This window comes from Gadus chalcogrammus, chromosome 1 (genome assembly GCF_026213295.1).
Source record: "Gadus chalcogrammus isolate NIFS_2021 chromosome 1, NIFS_Gcha_1.0, whole genome shotgun sequence".
Taxonomy (NCBI): domain Eukaryota; kingdom Metazoa; phylum Chordata; class Actinopteri; order Gadiformes; family Gadidae; genus Gadus; species Gadus chalcogrammus.
In genome coordinates, this window is record NC_079412.1 from 24,984,295 (window position 1) to 25,002,300 (window position 18,006).

Below are 18,006 nucleotides of genomic sequence, written 5' to 3' on the forward strand. Positions count from 1 at the left end.
CACACACACACACACACACACCAAACACACAAATCCACAGTGCACGTCTGAGGAACGCTTGCTCATCTCCCCCCTCTCTCTCTCCCCCCCTCAGGCCCCTCGATGCACGGGGGCCACCACATGCAGACCAACGGGGACATGAACGGGGGCCACGGCAGTCAGCCAATCGTATCAACCTCTCACTGCAGCCCGCCCCCTCCATATAACCCTGACCCCAGCCTCGTCAGGTACCTCACCCTCCAATGACAATCCTTCTTTCTCCCACTCTCAAAAGGGAACAGCCAATCACAGATGCTTTTGCATATAGAGGGCGAAGGAAGAGACTCGCAGTGGTCGTGGTCGGTCGGTTGAATCGCCCGAAAGACGTACTTTACATGGAGTAGGCTGATTCGTTGAAGCCAGCCAGCCTTTGATTGCATTTTTTCGATACAAGCCTACAGATATTTTTTTCATGCACTGCTTTTATTTCAGTTTTGTTTATAATCATTCTCCATTATTCACGTCTGCTAAGTTTTACATATTTGAATTTTTTAGAACCATGTGTGTGAATACTGTAGCATTAACAACGGGCTCTTGTTAGTTGTCATTTCATTGTTGATTGTACAGTTATATTGTACAGCTAATCTCTTTTTTGTTTATATTGTATTGTGGCCAAACCTTTTTACATTTCATGTATTTATAATAAAGGTTTCTTTCACCAAAGCAACGCCTGCCTTATGAATCATTAATACAACTGCATGCATTGAGTATTGATTCAGTGCGGTGAGGGATTTACTTCTGTACCACAACACGTGAATCTATTTAACTTTATAACTCTGCGTGTATCATTCCTTCCAAATATTGTCTTGTAAAGTAAACCTTAAGATAATGTGACTCTATCCAATGTTATCTGTTTATAACTTGGCACAACACATGTAATCATTTAATTACACAACTACAAGAGTTGGACCGTATTGAGTCTTCCTGATAGTGACGAGACGTCACACCGTGTCGTATCTCGTATAAAGGTCATCTTTCTCTTTTGCCTAGTGTTTTTCCGCTGGGTGCCTCTGCTGGGGAAGCTGCATGCTGACAGCCATATCTTCTCCCCTCTTCCTTCCCCCGAATACAGCTTTCTAACCAGCCTGGGCTGCCACAACTGCATCGACTACTTCACCTCCCAGGGCCTCCAGAGCCTCTACCACCTCCAGACCCTCACCATGGAGGTACCGGCAGATAGATACTGTAGATCACTATCCTATAGGATGAGATGCCCCTTGTATGGTGACACTGCGTCACATTAAACACAAGCCACCATGACTGAGCAAATCAATGCCTGTTGGTTACGATTGTTACGATATCGGAATATAGCAACGTCTTACAATTGTGAGATGTTAAGACACACACACACACCACCCGTCTCCTCCCCCCTCTCCATTCAACCCCAACTCCCTCTCCCCACCCCAGGACCTGGTTTCCCTGAAGATCCCCGAGCAGTTCCGCCTGGCTATCTGGCGGGGGCTGCAGGACATGAAGCAGCAGGGGGGGCCCCTCCCGCCGCCGCCGCCGCTGCCCCTGCCGTCCAACCACCACCAAGACTACCACCACCACCACCACCACCACGGCCAGCAGCTGCTGCGCTCCAGCAGCAACATGGCCGCCACCGCCATGGCCACCATGGGGCCGGCGGGCGGGGGCGGCGGCGGTGGCGGCGGCGGCGGTGGCGGCGGGGAGCTCCAGCGGCAGCGCGTGATGGAGGCCGTGCACTTCCGCGTGCGCCACACCATCACCATCCCCAACCGGCCCGGCATGGGGGGTGGCCAGGGGATGGGGGCGGTGGCCGGGGCGGACGAGTGGCCCGACTTCGGCTTCGACATGCCGGACTGCAAGGTGTCCCGTAACAAGCACTCCATCAAAGAGGAGTTCATGGACAGTGATGTTCGCTAACGGGCGGGGGGGGAGGGGGGAAGGGCGCAGGGGCGCAAGGGGAGGGGGTCTCCGACACCTTTCACTGTAGCCGCTCTAAAGCAAGGGCCGTTTTGGACGCTCTGGACGCTCTGGACGCGCCACACACACGTCTACATGCGTGTGTGTGTGGCGTGCGTGCAGGGGGACTTGTGTTTTGTAGCGATATTCTGCGTGATGACACGTAAAACAGTAACCATTGTGACATGATGTTGACACACGTTTAAGAAGATAGATTGGGCGATAACACTTAACTGCGGAGCGAACCTACTTCCTTACTGCTTTGACCTGTTGGGTGTCCTAGGTGTGAACTCATTGGAGTGAGGTTGGACTACAAAGACTGGACCTTTGATTTGGCCTCAATACACGTTTCAATGACATTTGTAGTTATCATAGCGATTGTAATAACAGACCTTGCTTGTTGTTCCAACCGATTTTGTAATGAGTAACTACACTTTCTTTTGAGAGTAACAGTTGCGGCCGTAAAGAACAGTTATTAGTCAATTCATTTATTTATTTATTATGTTTCTTTACTTGTACATATGGTTGTAAATATATGAACATGTAAATATTCGATATGTAGTTGAAAGGGTATTCAAATGATTATTAAGGTGTAGCTTCATGTTAAGTCAAGCGTATAGAATAGAAATATAAATGTCGTGTCTCAAGGACAAGATGGTGATGTTAATGGTTCAATGTCTGTGATGAGTTAGTGATTCCTAGTACACTTTAGTTTAGCCATCATCAACCCACATCTCAGTGTAAAATATGGAACAAGCGGAAGTGGTGGAGAATACTCAACTAAAGCTAAACAAGAAAGCAGATATGAGGTGATCTACAACCGTTGACATCTTAAGGAACCATGAATCAACAACAATCCACCAACATAACAGTATTATACGTTGAAAATGAGTGATCTAATTAGCCTTGTGGTAGATGTTGTTACATCCACATTTATCTAAATACATTTCCAGGGAAAGAAAAAAAATCTTCTATTGAGTATTTTGAAAAACCTTGCAGGGCAAGGTTCCCATATATTGATGAAATAAAATCTAGCTCTTTATCGGTGTATCTCTATGGCGCATGACTGTGGATGTTGTGAAGAGCAACATTGTTCCCTCAAAAACACCATCAATGTCATTGATCATAGTGCGACTGTCTGTATCGGTACTGTAAAATTAAGTAGTGTGAATAAGTCATTTACTGACTTTATGACTCTTATTTGTAAACTTCTTGCAATTATCGCTATTAAAAAACGAGTTATCGTCTAGCACAGGAACGAAAGTAAACTGCTGTTTTTTCAACTGTCACACACATAGCCTCAGTCAATATTAGCCTGACATAGCCTACACACAGACACAGACACCTAGGCTACACTCACACATTCACACACACAAAGTACACAAACTGGTAACAAAAACAGCACTTTAATGCTTTAAAGGGACTTTGATTTAGGTAACATGTGCTTATGAGCAGTATTATGTTTTTCACTAAGTGGATGAAACATCACGTTTTATATTGTTTTCCTGTTGATTTGGTCAACATAGTAAAGATGTGGATATGATATGATGTATCTTACTGTTTGTCAATGTCGGTCTGTTTTGTAAAGTTGTAAGGTACAGTGTTTTTCTTATAAACTATGAATTAAAGTGCGTCTGTCTTGATTTTTATCTGGTTAATACGTAGAATATATATTTTGTCATCATATTCTCATATTAGGGTATACTTTCAATCAGGTTGAAATTAATTAAACGCAGCTATATATTGTGTATCTATTCAGACTAAGTACTATCTTTTGTATGACGTTAACTTTACTTGATAACGGTGTTTTCATAAAATAACAAAGACATCTATGAAACCAAACCCTGCCGTACGCTCGGAGCTCTACTACCTTGTCTGCCGCATTCCACCCTATCCGTCCCGGAAGTAGTGACGTGTTCACAGTAGCCAGCTTGAGAGTTAGCTTGTTAGGTAGCTAGTTAGGTCGAGCCGGGAGTGACACAGCTGCCACATCAGGTAAGTGTCTTGCAAATTAAATACAAACCAGTCCTGAATTAAATTGATAGGTGTGTTATGTATAAGAAAAGGTAGTTATTGAATAGAAAAAAACATCCAATACATTATCTTGTTGTGGTGATACGATAGCAGTGGGATTTCTCAATGAGATAGCTTGCTTAGCTGCTGTTGCTAGCCAAGTGCAGCATCTCCGGAAGTGAGTTGTCAAATTCACGAAACCTCTGCTGGTAGTTGTAGTTTAATTTCTTAGCTATTCCACGAGTAAACATTGGAAGAATGTTGCAATATACTACACGCAGAGAAGTTCCGGTGCCAACGCTCATCGCTGTGGATTGTGGAAACTGTAGTGTTTCATTCAACAAAGCACATAGGCGTTTGAAGGAGTTCAGCTCAAATTGAACTACAACATGCATAGTATTCGAGAAGGGGTATTTTCTACTGCTAGATGGCTAGCTATATTCCACTCGCTTGTAACCAATCGTTATTAACGTAATAATATCACTAAAGGCTCAACTAAAATGATGACAACCTTATTCGTCATGTTACTTCTTTATAGATGTGTTGTTAACGCTAGCTGAATTCATATAGCCTGTTGGTTTGCTGTTTGAGGAGCAGGCTAGTAATCGAGCTAATGGGAGAAAGCCCCTTAAAACCAGACAGTTTCACTTATTCCTTCGGGTATTACTAATATAATTCATTCATTTTAACAATATAATAACCTCTAGGACCTATTTTTCCATCAACCCAGTTCTCCCCCTTCCCATTAAAGCTACCCTAGGTCCCTACATACCGCATAGCATTGACGACCTTTTGGTTATCAAGCCGAGGAATAAATGCTGCTAGTGTAGTACTACAACATGTAGTACTGCAAAAATTGTATGTATAACGTTACCGCTATGGTTTGGAGCACACACTGAGTCTTGTTCACAATTGTTATACACATATTACTGATATGGATTTTATAAGACATTTTACTATCTTCCAAATATCATGGTGTAGAATCTTGTAGGCCCATGTCCTATATAAAGCAAGTAGATACGGAGATCGTGTGGCGACAGATAGGAGATAATTGAAACAACCACAACCTCCGGTGCATAATAAATACTAACATTTAATATCAATCAGTTTGCTCTCACACATTAGAAATACTGTGCTATTAAAACGATTAATTTGACAGCAAAGTGTAATGTCTTATATTCGTTCCATTTATATATATAATGCACATCTTGCCTCCATTGTTTAAATTTGACTTTGCTATTTATCTGCAAATAATCTACAGCCACAATGCGCCTCAGACTACATAAACTGCTTAAACCGGTGACTTTGATACGGAAGTTGGGGTTAGGCAACCACAGTGCTTGTAAATGCCTGCAATTATCTTTCACAATTATGTGTTGGCTAGACTCATCATAAGAATAATCATAAGATGTGGTAAATACTAGAGATGTAACATGTACTTGGGTCTTTCTTCCTTACAGACAGAATGTCAGAAGGGGACAGTGTTGGGGAATCAATCCATGGGAGGCCGTCCACAATCGCTGCCTTTTTCACCCGTCTAGGACAGGTAACGTAGGGCCGACCGGGACCCATGTCATTGACAACTGTCCATCAACATTCCTTTGGATGGGTGTCTATGTTGGAAAACTGATCTGATGCTGTCATGTTGGTTTCACAAAAACATGTTTGAAAACATTGTATTTGCAAGAAGGGCCTTTCATAATTGTTTGTTTTGAAAGTTGGAGAATCTCTATTTTTGGGTGCAAATAGTCTGCAAAAGCAAGGTGGTCCATTGAGGAAGAGTCGGACTAAACGGAGATGCATCATATGTTAACATAGTAAATTCTTGTGCAGCCTGAATACGTTACAATTTCACAATACATATTGTAAATAGGATGTTGTGATAACAATCAAACAACTTTCAATGTCATGATCTTTTCAATTGTGTTCTATTTCTTCCTCTCTTTGCTCCTCCAGATCTACCAGTCATGGCTAGACAAGTCCACTCCTTTCTACATAGGGCGATGGGCAGGGACTCTCATCCTGACGGCTGTCTACATGATCAGAGTGTACATATTGCAGGTAACTTGTAGGTTCCAACTGTTCCATAGTGTTGTTTGCAATGCTATGCTTACTATAACCTTAGGACAACGTTGGGTCAATAATCTAGTAGAATGCAGGTCTAACAAGCACTGCGGCACTGGTTAGTACTAGTGGTACTACTGGGCAGTTTTTTCAACCTGATACAGCCACTACAATATGCCGGAGTTAAAGTGTGTTTTAACAAAACGAAAGTAAATCCCGTAATTCCTGTTCCCAGTGCTTTGCTTGGTCTTGGCTGTGTTGTAATTCCTCTTATTTTCCTTCTGCTGCTTTTCAGGGTTGGTATATAGTAACATACGCTTTGGGTATATACCATCTAAACCTGTTCATCGCCTTTCTATCACCGAAGGTGGATCCTTCTATGCTTGACGAAGGTAAGCCCAATTGAACAATGACAGATCCACTTGTTGTAATGAGGATGTGAATGACGGGCATTCCTGACAATATGAAATGAATAGGAAAATCCTTTCTGTATGTATTCATTCACATATATGTGAATTGGTGTTGTGGTTTCATACCTACAACACAGTGGTAAGTGAATACAAACAAAGCATATTACTTAATATATAATACTACTCAAAGTAAATCTCATTTATGTAACTTTCACACTTCAAACTATTTTAAACATGCTTTTATATAGTATAGTTGTTGTGAGCCTTGGTACAATCTACTTCAACTTAGCTTTTCAATTCTGTCTACACTGTCTAGGGCTCTATTACGGATAGTAAAAATGGTTTAATGGGACCATGTTCTTGGATCACCCGTATTGTCTGTCCTGCGAATAAAACACATCTATTGACTTGTACTAATTGTAAACCCTCTTGGAAACCAGTCGGAACAGTCCAGTTACACAGTAGAATCCATCCTTCCATCCAGATGGGCCATCCTATTTTTTTAAGCTTGTTCAAGGATAGTAACATTGGCTGACGGCAAGACCGGGTATTCTTGAAACCAAGAGGAAAGTGTCATTAGCTGGTTGGGATAAGAAAATCATATATTTACCACGTCCTTACCCCTTAATTACAGCAGACGATTTCTATCGGGCTATGATTTGTATTATCCCTTGAGCGTGAAGCGAGTTTTGAATAACCACTGGGTGGACGTGTTTAACCCGGTCTCACCTGCAGATGAAGGACCATCCCTTCCCACCAAGCAGAACGAGGAGTTCCGCCCGTTCATCAGGAGGTTGCCCGAATTCAAATTCTGGTAAGATCCCACCCGAATGCCCGGCCGCCGAAGGACACCCATGGGTGAACCAATCTCAAATTAAACTCTTCATGTGGTGTTTAATGGAACTAGGGTGGTTTCACACTCTGTCTCTGTCTGTGTTTGTGTGTGTGTGTGTGTGTATTTCGCCCATTTTGGTAATTAGGAGTTTTAATGCATGTACATGTACAGCTTTATACCTGGCAATAGCTTTTAATCATTTTAGATCAGCATTTTTGTGTCGTGCCACAGGTTTCATTTTGAACCTCGCATGATTATTTTATGTCAAGATGCAAAACGCCCTCGTAGTCGATTTAGGAAGTCGACATCAGAAATAGAGTTTGCATGCGGTTTGAATGGGTCTATGTTGTTTCCTCTTACCACAAACTATTTGAAACTTGTTTGAATAAAAGTTGCATTTAAATTGAACTTATCATCACTGCCACTGCTGTCTCTAATCACTAACATGTTGCATCTCAAAAGATGCAAAGCAAAGATTTGCTTATATCTGGGATGGGCCACATTCTTACTTGTGTAGAATTCTTCCCAGGTCAAGTAAGTATGCTCCCATCCATCTGTTTGGTTTACCTTTCTCTGGGACCCATGTTGTTGAACCCTATAGGCTAATCTCAACTCCTAGAAATCCCTTTCCCATCTGCAGCTGGACTTTAAAAGAACCTAATGATGCAGGCAAAACCTCTGGGCTTTCCAATGCTAAAGTTGCCTATTAGTGTCACAAATATGATTGTATACATGCCGATTTCCTGTAGACAACAAGTCTAGCAAAGTAGATTATGATAAGGTGTGTAATGTCATGTGATACCCAGTTATGGCTTAGTTATGGTTCCACGTTGTGATGCAATGCAAGTGGGTTTACGGACCCATCCACGTTGTGACTTGCGGACCCTCCTTGTTACCACAGCAAGGGCCTGACATGCCCCTCCCAAAAATTGTAACCTTGCGTCGAGGGGTCACAGTAGCAAGGGCTGTGATTGGCCGCTCACTTAAACCTGACGCAGAACCAAAACCGATTCACGACTGCGTCGAAGCGTCTGCGTAACCATTGCGTTGCGTCAACATGGAGCCATAACTGAGCCTTGGATTCACATGCAACATTTTCTCTACATTTGTTTAACTTTGCGTTAATAAAATTCTGTCCACACATTGTGATCATATAAGAAAGACGATGTCGTATGATGTGTTGTCTTTAACGGATTGCATTTGAAGTTTGTTTTGTTTCCACACCACCAGGCATTCGGCGACAAAAGGCATCGTCATAGCCATGATTTGCACATTCTTTGAAGCCTTCAACGTGCCAGTGTTCTGGCCCATTCTTGTAATGTACTTCATCATGCTCTTCTGCATCACCATGAAGAGGCAGATCAAGGTAGGGGAGCCCTAGTTCAACCACTAGATCACTGCCATTATACTGTCGTTGTTTTTGTTTGGTGGTTGTGGTCCACAATAAAGACCAAAAATGTAATGGTTAATTACAAACTCTACATCAACCCTAGCCAATGCTAATGATGCAGGCTGATTGCTACATTGGGTTAAGTTATTTTTTAAATTAATCTTTTCTGTATGAATTATGATTTTGAAAGGAGTCATTGTAAATATTAACAGTCTTTTTTTCTATCTTTGTCCTTTAGCATATGATCAAGTACAGATACCTACCGTTCACACATGGGAAGAGGACTTACAAAGGCAAGGAACAGGACACAGCGAAACCTTTTGCTAGCTAAAAAACTAACCTCCGATCCCTCTTCCCTTCGCCCTCCTTCATATTTGAGATTAAAAAAAGATCAGCCGGGGATTGAAGAGGGTCAGCAAGTTATTATTTTTTTTGAAAGGACACAATAACATTATGATTTCGGACATTTGATCCATACATGGCAGCCATGGATAATTATAGCAGTAGACTGGCTCTGTTAGTGTGAAAATGTGGCCTTTTTCGAATAAAAAAGGTATTGGGATTTCAGTTGGCCAGACTAATCTTCATTGGGGGAATTGATGGGCATTATGTCCAGTACTTTGTACGAAGCATGGCTTTTATTTTTCATAATTAGAAGCCATCTGGTAAGTATGATGTGGCCCTGAAGGAATCATTTAGCTTTGACTGTAGATTATACTTTTATTTGATATCATTTTTTTCTTTCTTTTTTAATCCTTGGTGAAACAAATCTGGTTTATTTTGATCAGTATTTTGATCCGTCATACAAAAAACGGCTCTGAAAGAAGGAATGTCTCATGCAACCTGCTTTGGACCTCGTGAGGTCTTTGACTGATTTCAGATGGCTGCTTAAATAGCCATTTTACACATAACATTGATCAACAGCCCTGTATTGGATTGGCATGCAACTTTAAAACTACTAACATTCTCCTAGAATATTGTGCCGTCGTAGGTGGTTCAAGCCTTTGGGGGAAATACCATTCCCTTACGTTTCACCAAAAGGACACTTTGGGATGCATAATTCAAGTTGAAGTGCCACTAACCCGCCGTTAGCCTAACTAGCGTATAAGCTCCGAACACTCTTAACAGAGATGGACTCTCCTGGCGTTGGGCAATCTCAGAGACTAAATTGTTGTATGATTTTATTTTGGTGGTTTTTTTTGGACACTTTAATTTAGAAACCATTTTACCAAACTTGGCTGCCAGTATGCTCTTCCAGAATAGAGTAAATCTTCTGATGACCATAGTAAAAAGTAAACAAAAACTACTAAATTCGAGTTTTCTCCAATGCTGAGGAATTTGATATTATAATGTTGGTTAAAGGTTGGGTATGGGATTTGCGAAACGCCAGCAGATTTTGAAAATACACAACTCAAATGGTCCTACCCCCTCTCCTTCAACGCTGACTCTGACTCCACCCATTCCAAGTACATGGACGCGCAATCATGCACGAGCGCGAACACAGATTCGCGAGAGCGAGCCAGGCTAGCTAGGTTGGAGTTTAGGGTTGTCTTCTAGTGCTAGGTCCAAATGTGGATTAGCTAGTTAGCTAGCTCCATTGGCTACCGCAGGATAACAACAAACAGAAGCTTGCTCTGGGTCACAAGCTTTGAGTACGTGCATGAAGGGGTCACGCGCGGGGAGGGGGAGTGCAGTACGACCGTTTGATTGACGTACTTACTGTCCAATGCCACTCGGTGGTTCTGGTAATCATTGGCTGGAGTTTTTCGAGCCCTGCCCGTTCCACAGATGATTGACTTGTTTAATTTTCATGTCAGTACTTCTAACTCAGTGGCTGTAAGTGGGTTATGATAAATATTTCAAGTAATTTTGCAAAAATGGCCAAAAAAGAGAATTCCATACCCAACCTTTAAGATGTCCCCTTAGCTATTCTGTGTATGTAGACTAGCCGGTGTATACTCCCTTAGATTGTTTATTTTGATTGACAATGAACAATGAGAAATCATTCCAAGCAAAAATATTGTTCTCTCTTTCTTTTGCAGAGGAAACATAAGAAAATTGAGATTGAGAGCTTTTATTGTAACAAAAGGATGAAGGGGTTGGCGATCACTTTTTTTTCCGCTGCCTCCTCAGATTTTTGGGGGTCATTTTTATCAGTATGCTGGGATTAGTTTTTGTTTTGTAACCAGAGATTCTTTTTTTCTTTTTCTTGAATACCTTCACTGGCACCATAATAGGGAATCAAAAAATGTGTCCTTTTATTTGCTTTCCTGTAAAAAGTACCATGTTTCAGAGGGTTCTCATGAGGATTTGTATATATATTTTAAAATATAAGATTGTTTTGGAGGTTTTTTTTCCAAGCATCACATGGTTTTCAACTGTAAAATCAATCGTTTGTCCTTTTGGAAATTAATGCTAGCAGAACTTGCCAATTGGGTTCTAAATTTGATTTATTTAATATCTCATTGATTGCATGTTATTGGTTCCTTGTGCTGCAGTTATAAACAACATTGATTTTAATAACTTAAATGTAATTTTTTTTCACTTCAAATGCTATTAAAGAGGCGTGTCCCATATAAAACATACATTCGGGTCTGCTTTATCCTTTGTGAACATTAAATGAAATGAGATGGGGCCTAGTAAATTAAGTTTAAACAGCAATTTGTATTTTTCTCCTATGCAACTTCAGTAGTAGGCTATAGCAACTGTAGGCCTATATTGATATGTGGATCATGAGGAGGGAATGCAGTCTGTTATATGCTGCTGTAAGTAAGATGACCGTTGTAAAGTGGGCAGGAGGGGCCAGGTTTGGAAACTAAACAACCAAAGAAATTGATAGATTCCCTGAACTTATCTGAGAGGAAATGATTGGTCTAAAGTCTAAATCGACTTATAATCAGAACCACTTTTAAATCGTAGCCTACCTACAGCCCCTTTTTAAAGATCTTCAATTCCAGAAGCCTATATTTCCAATGTGGGCGTGCTCAACTTGAATGTGAATGAGCCTGACAAGAATGCAGACCATTTCAGAGAAGTAACATACAAGACATTCGAATACGGATACCCAACTAGTCATTTCAAACTTCTAATAATTAATGATTATTTATTGATGGGTTAACACTTAACCAGAGGACTTTGTTATTTGAATAATCTATCAAATAGGCCTAGATCAGATGGAGAGACACGCCACAATTACTGTGGCCTTCAATTTTGCATATAGGTTTGCTCTCAACCAACAATTGTACCATTTATTAAGGCACTGACTGAAGCATACATAACGACATGGAAATTAACACAGCGGGTGCGTCATCAGAAGGTATTAAAGCTTGGAATATTTCAAATCGACCTCACAATGTGGCAGATATGAAGGGTTTTTCTGTTTCTATTTATTTGCTGTTAGCTCTAGGCCTTACTGTTCACCACGGCCTATCCAGATACACGAAGGAATCTTCAGAGTTTAATTTGGATGGAGATTTTTTGCTGGGTGGATTGTTCAATATCCATCTCGCCAACGGCACTATTCTGGACAGACCAGAGGCTATCGATTGCTCTAGGTAGGTTGAATGTGTAACTCATATTTCCTATCCCTGCTGATGTAATTTGCACCAGGTCAACTCGTTGAGTTTTAATAACAAGTAAATAAACAGACCAGATAAGTGTTTATCCTAACTCAAGCATTCTACAACCTCCTTCTGTCTGCAGTCAGCCAATTAACCGGGCCAATTACCGGAGGTTTCAAGTGATGAGGTTCACCATAGAAGAAATCAATAACTCAACCGTCCTTCTTCCAAATGTGAAACTTGGGTATGAGATATTGGACCACTGCTCACCCATTTACAACTTCCCTGGTGTATTGGACCTCATCTCATTTAACGGATCGATCCGGTTCAGCTGGGGGGCAAGTGACTACCGACCCTTAGGCAAGGTGATGGGCGTGATCGGTGCGTCTTCCAGCGCCGACAGTCTGGCAATAGCACCGTTGTTCACGCTCAAATTAATTCCCTTGGTAAATATTTCAACCTCTAATTGGTATTTGGCTATCTATGTCTTGTCTTTAGGGAAAATTAATTGTTTAAGGACTACTCTTACCGATGGGTTTGAATATACGTGAGAAAGCAGTTCTAATTTAATTGCATAATAATTGTTCTACTACTTTCAACAGATCAGTTACGCAGCCTCGAGTTCCGCCCTTTCATTGAGAGCCAAATATCCAGCTTTCCTTCGCACAATCAGTTCCAACAAAGATTTGGTGGATGTGATTATTCGGGTCTTGCAGCACTTCAAGTGGACGTGGGTCGCTCTCTTATACAGCGATGAGGCATTTGGAAAAGATGGTCTTGAAGTGTGCATTCACGAAGTGGTACCCACGGAGATATGCCTGGCGTACATCGCTGCAATCGATGATAACACGAATTTCCTCAATGTATTCCAACAAATAGATCTTCTGAACATATCTGTGATTGTTGTTTATTCTGTTCAACCGAAAGCGTTGGCCCTGATTGAGGCGGCAGTAGTACATAATGTCACCAACAAAGTGTGGATAGCGACAGACACTTGGTTCTTTAGCAAAAGTCTTACCAACCGAAGTGAAATTGAAAGGATCGGAACTATAGTGGGAGTCTCTGAGAAAACCGCTAACCTTTCTGGTTTTGAAGACTTTATAAATTCAAAAAATCATAGGAAGCCCCATAATGTAACAGGAGATTTTGTTTGCGAACAAGATTGCAACTGTGACGATATTACAGGCAAAGACATACTTGCGGAGGAAGCCTCTTATAATTTCCAAGTTTACACAGCTACATATGCCATTGCACAGGCACTTCACAACGTGCTGGAATGTGACAGGGGCAAGTGCAAGGTCAATGGTACAGTGTACCCCTACATGGTAAGTAAACCTGTAGATCATTTGCATACTTTTCTTATCTTCTTATCTTTCTATTTCTTTGCTTCGGTTCTCAAACCGAGATCAAGATGTGGTCAAAGCTGCTGTAGGCCTGTAGGTTTCGAGATTTGTAAAATTAATGCAGAAGATAGCAAGACTTTGAAACTAAACAAGGAAAACCACTTTATCTTCGCTCCCTCTTTAATAGGGGTTATATTCACGTACCCTTTGATTATTTAACATACACGATGAACTCCCTAAAACTGTCAGGGAAGAGATACCCTGATTGGTCAGAAATTAGGAGCGGTCTAACATCTAGATTGTCTCTCAAGCAGGGCAGTCAACTCGAAACATATATTCTCACCCCTCAATGCTGAAGCAAGGCTATCGGAACATGTTATAGACAAATAATATATCTTACATTTTACCTGCAGCAACATTAATAGTCCACTTAGAAAGTTTTAATCTCAAGTTGAACCTTCTTTCGACTAACCTCACGCAATAACATTGTCTCTGTATAGGCCTAGGCTATCTATTTTTATGTATGAATGCATCGAGCGATATTATTTTTTAAGAAATCTAAGTAGCGAACATGTAATGTATGATTAGTATGGCACTGACTTTCAGTTATTGCATAACTGCATCTTTAATTATTTTTTTAACATCATTCTCAGGTTCTAAATGAAGTGAAGAAGACGAACTTGACGCTTCTTAATATGACTATTCAGTTTAACGAGTTTGGTGGATTGAAATTCCCCAGTGTGAACATATTTGTCTTGGCTAAGGGCGTTATCACGCAAGTGGGCTCTTATGAAACCAATCCCTCAGTCGTGTTGTCCATTAACAGCAGCTTGATTCAGTGGCACGCAAATGGAACGGTAAGACGATATTACACACCGCAGTTTAAAGTTTTGGAATTTACCTCCCTTAAAGACATTGAAGGACATCGTTTAGAGCAAATCTGTATATTGGTTAGATTTCATTGTGACGTAAACGTTTCGAAAATAAAATAACTACATACACTTTGTGAAATGTATGTTTCACTGGATGTCCCCTACTCTCTGGTCCCTCCCTACGTTTCTCCGCTATTGAGAAGTGATGCATTCATAGGCCTGTGATTGACAGGCACGATGGAATCCTCGAACCAATCAGGGAAGAGATGCAGAAATAAACCAGGGAACCCACATTCAACCCTAAATTGAATCTCACAGATGATTCACCATCCAATGTTGGATGGATGAATGTCTATGGCATTCCTCACAAATTACACTCAAATAATAGCTAACCAATAGCACTTTTAAGGTTTGGTTGCCCATCTTCTACGGTTTCCTCTTGCAGAAGGTAACCAGGGCAGTGGCCATCTATGAAGAAACCGAGACAACAGGAAAAGCCACACAAATTTAGTACATGTTTGTTTACTTGTGTGAAAGGATTTAAGGAAGTTGTTATAGTCTCCTGCCAGAGATCTGGTGTGCAGGATAAGGCTGGACAGTTAAGAAGTTTTAAAAGCTTTGTGGATTTTATTTTGACTGTTCTCACAGGTACCTGAATCAGTGTGCTCTCCTGAATGTGATGTTGGATATGCAAAAACACCAGAAGGAATCCACAGATGTTGCTTTACGTGTGAGAAATGTAAAAATGGAACTTATCTGAACATCACAGGTAAAAAAGAGAAATTCCATGCTATCATCATATTTTAGTATACACGTTGGACTTGATATCGTTGTATTTTTCAGATTTTCTTACTTTGTCACTGTCAGGACAAAATTTAAATTGTAAAATGTATTATATTACTTCAATAGGAATGATTTCAAACGACTGTTGATGAGTGTTGAAGACTTTGGACCAAATGGAGTACATTTTATCGTGGGTCTAGAGTTGTTGCTAGTCGAAGTGTTGCAAAAAATGACCAAAAACCACCCAATCTCAGAGTAATAAATCTTGTCAGATCCTTTTTCCACCAAATAAATAAACGCCATAACCTCCTTCTCTGTGACTGACTGCCTACTCATACATTTCCTTCATAAACAGCCGACGCCTATCGCTGCCAGGAATGCTCCATATCTGAATGGTCTTTGGCCGGAAGCACATCCTGCCAGCTCCGCTCGGTGGAGTACATCCCCTACTCGGACCCCATGGCCATCCTGATCATTGTTGCCGCCATGATTCTGGCGGGGCTCTCGCTGGCCATCGCTGTTCTCTTCCTCGTCCACCACAACACGCCCGTGGTCAAGTCCGCCGGCGGCCTCATGTGCTTCATCATCCTGGTCTCCCTCGCCCTGTGTACCATCAGCATCTTCTTCTACTTCGAAAAGCCGTCCACCGCCAGTTGCATCCTGAGATATCTGCCCTTCGTGTTGTTCTACACCGCCTGTCTGGCGTGCTTCTGGGTTCACGCCTTCCAGATCGTCTGCGCCTTCAAAATGGCCGCCAAGTTCCCCAAGTTCTACAGTTTGTATATGAAGCACCACGGTCAGTGGTGGCTCATCGCGCTGCCGGTCCTCCTGCAAGCGGTACTGCTGACGACCGGCTACGCCTCCAGCCCCCCCCATCCGGTCAACCAGACCGACCTGTACCCGGACAAGATCCTACTCGCTTGTGGAGTGGGTCATTCTATCCTCTTCTCCATGTCGGCCATCTTGCTCGCCTTCCTGGTCGTCCTCTGTTTCGCTTTGTCCTACATGGGGAAAGACCTGCCCAAGAACTACAACGAGGCCAAGGCCATCACCTTCTGCCTGCTGCTGCTCATCCTCACCTGGGTCTTCTTCCTCACAGAGTACACCGTCTACCACGGCGAGTACATCCAGACCCTCAACGCCCTGGCCGTGCTCTTCAGCCTATACGCCATCCTGGTCTGTTACTTCCTGCCCAAGTGCTACATCATCCTCTTCCAGCCCCAGAACAACACGCCGCACTACTTCCAGGAACTTATCCATGATTATACCAAACAAATCAGCAGCCAGTGAAGAGGGTCCCTCTTCATTCAAATTCGAATACAGTCTAGAATGTTTTTTGTATGCTCTGTTTATTGGCCCTAGGAACACTGTGTTGTTTGTGTATAGAGGCTGTGAATCAATTGGATGACAAAACTAGGATTGCTTAATTAACTAATCAGTAAGAGAATCAGAGGTATCCACCTAAGCAGTAGCATTACGGATTTTGTAGTATCGTGAGCAGGAAAAACCTTTCTATATTTAAATTATGAATTTATTTATTCCACACAAAATGATCAGCCATAATGGTTGGTCTCTTTAATTAACTATGGAAATGCTTTACGTTTGCTTGATACCTAGGATACTAACCTCAAAATACTTAAACTCTGTGGGGTTTTGTTTAGTCTACTTTCAGTTTCTTTATAGGCTCGGCAAAGAATTGGCATTAATAATAATAATAATAGCCTACATTTAATTTAGAGGCGCCTTTCAAGACACCCATTAGAAGGCAATTAGAATTCTGACAATTATTTTGGTTTTGAATGTTGATGTATCTTGTAAACATTTTGTATTTTCAGTGTAAAGGAACTACTGTGGGAGGGAATACACAAGTTTTAAATCCCGACTCTTCATTCAAGTATATAGAATGTTTCCAAGGGGAAAACGTCTCTGTATTTGTCGAATATTTCATGACGATTTTAATGGTAAACGAAAGTTTCATTGTGTTTGGGGAACTGTATCTCTGATTAATAAACTTAATCTAATCTTAAAGTGGTTCATTTGATTTGGTCGTGTTTTTTTCTCTTGGCGTTTGCAAAATGCATTGACCTACCACCAGGGGGAGCCACAGTCACTGCTATTTTATTTAGAGCAATCGATCTTTCAACCAGGGTAGAATAGAAATGCAAATTCCTGACCGACAATGAATCCTATTTTAGTTTATCCTGACCTGTCACTAGTCCTGATATCTTAGAATATTCGTAATGATTACTATTTATAGTGTGTTGGTTATTGAAGATGATCCTTGCTTAGATTATTTTATTATTTTAATTTTTAGAGAAGTTCCTGGTGTTGTCCACCAGGTAGAGATGGAGCCGTCTGAGCAACGTTCTAAAGAGATTAAATTAAATGTACGAGCAGCAGGTGTGCAAGAGATGTTTTAACCGCGATGGATTTAGTTATGGACATATAATAGACGGCTGTGTTTGATGCGGGTTTGCATATTGTTTTGTATATTTAGTCTACGTGTCTTTCTATACAGTATCATTTCTGAAGGATATATTTAACTGTTATGTAAAATTCCGATGGTGTGTGCCATGCAGACCAGTGAAGGTGTTTATGTCTCGTTTTCCAGCCAATGGTCTAAATCTGCAATAGAAACACAAAAATCTTTAATCTATTGTGTCTCTTTAGAAAGACTGGCATATTTGCAATAAGCTATTTCCTCTGCTGGATCAAGTAAGGTTCTTTCTATAAGGACATATATGAACCTCATGTAATTAATCAAGATTCTA

General features: G+C 41.3%; 3 protein-coding genes across 4 annotated transcripts in view; all 3 read left to right on the top strand.

The window, feature by feature from the left end:
- tp73 (tumor protein p73) overlaps positions 1-1,926 on the top strand; it is a 35,888-nt gene extending 33,962 nt beyond the window's left edge. The window contains exons 12-14 of the mRNA XM_056597680.1: positions 95-227; positions 1,112-1,205; positions 1,447-1,926. Of these exons, the coding sequence (XP_056453655.1) occupies positions 95-227; positions 1,112-1,205; positions 1,447-1,926 (707 nt within the window). The remainder of the gene's footprint in view (positions 1-94; positions 228-1,111; positions 1,206-1,446) is intronic.
- Positions 1,927-3,851: 1,925 nt separating this feature from the next.
- Positions 3,852-11,250, top strand: rer1 (retention in endoplasmic reticulum sorting receptor 1). Of its 2 annotated transcripts, XM_056597718.1 has the most exons (8): positions 3,852-3,960; positions 5,439-5,524; positions 5,935-6,039; positions 6,338-6,434; positions 7,188-7,266; positions 8,518-8,653; positions 8,916-8,970; positions 10,720-11,250. In XM_056597718.1, the coding sequence occupies exons 2-8, from the start codon at positions 5,444-5,446 to the stop codon at positions 10,728-10,730; spliced, it is 564 nt and encodes a 187-aa protein (XP_056453693.1). In that variant the 5' UTR covers positions 3,852-3,960; positions 5,439-5,443; the 3' UTR covers positions 10,731-11,250. The 2 variants fall into 2 exon arrangements, with proteins under 2 accessions (XP_056453693.1, XP_056453687.1); XM_056597712.1 differs by having other exon boundaries at positions 8,916-11,250.
- Positions 11,251-11,353: 103 nt separating this feature from the next.
- LOC130386392 (taste receptor type 1 member 1) lies at positions 11,354-16,525 on the top strand. The gene is made up of 6 exons (XM_056595331.1): positions 11,354-12,231; positions 12,380-12,683; positions 12,840-13,562; positions 14,234-14,437; positions 15,101-15,221; positions 15,591-16,525. Exons 1-6 carry the CDS (start codon positions 11,960-11,962, stop codon positions 16,523-16,525), a joined length of 2,559 nt encoding a protein of 852 aa, XP_056451306.1. The 5' UTR covers positions 11,354-11,959.
- The last annotated feature ends 1,481 nt before the right edge of the window (positions 16,526-18,006 follow it).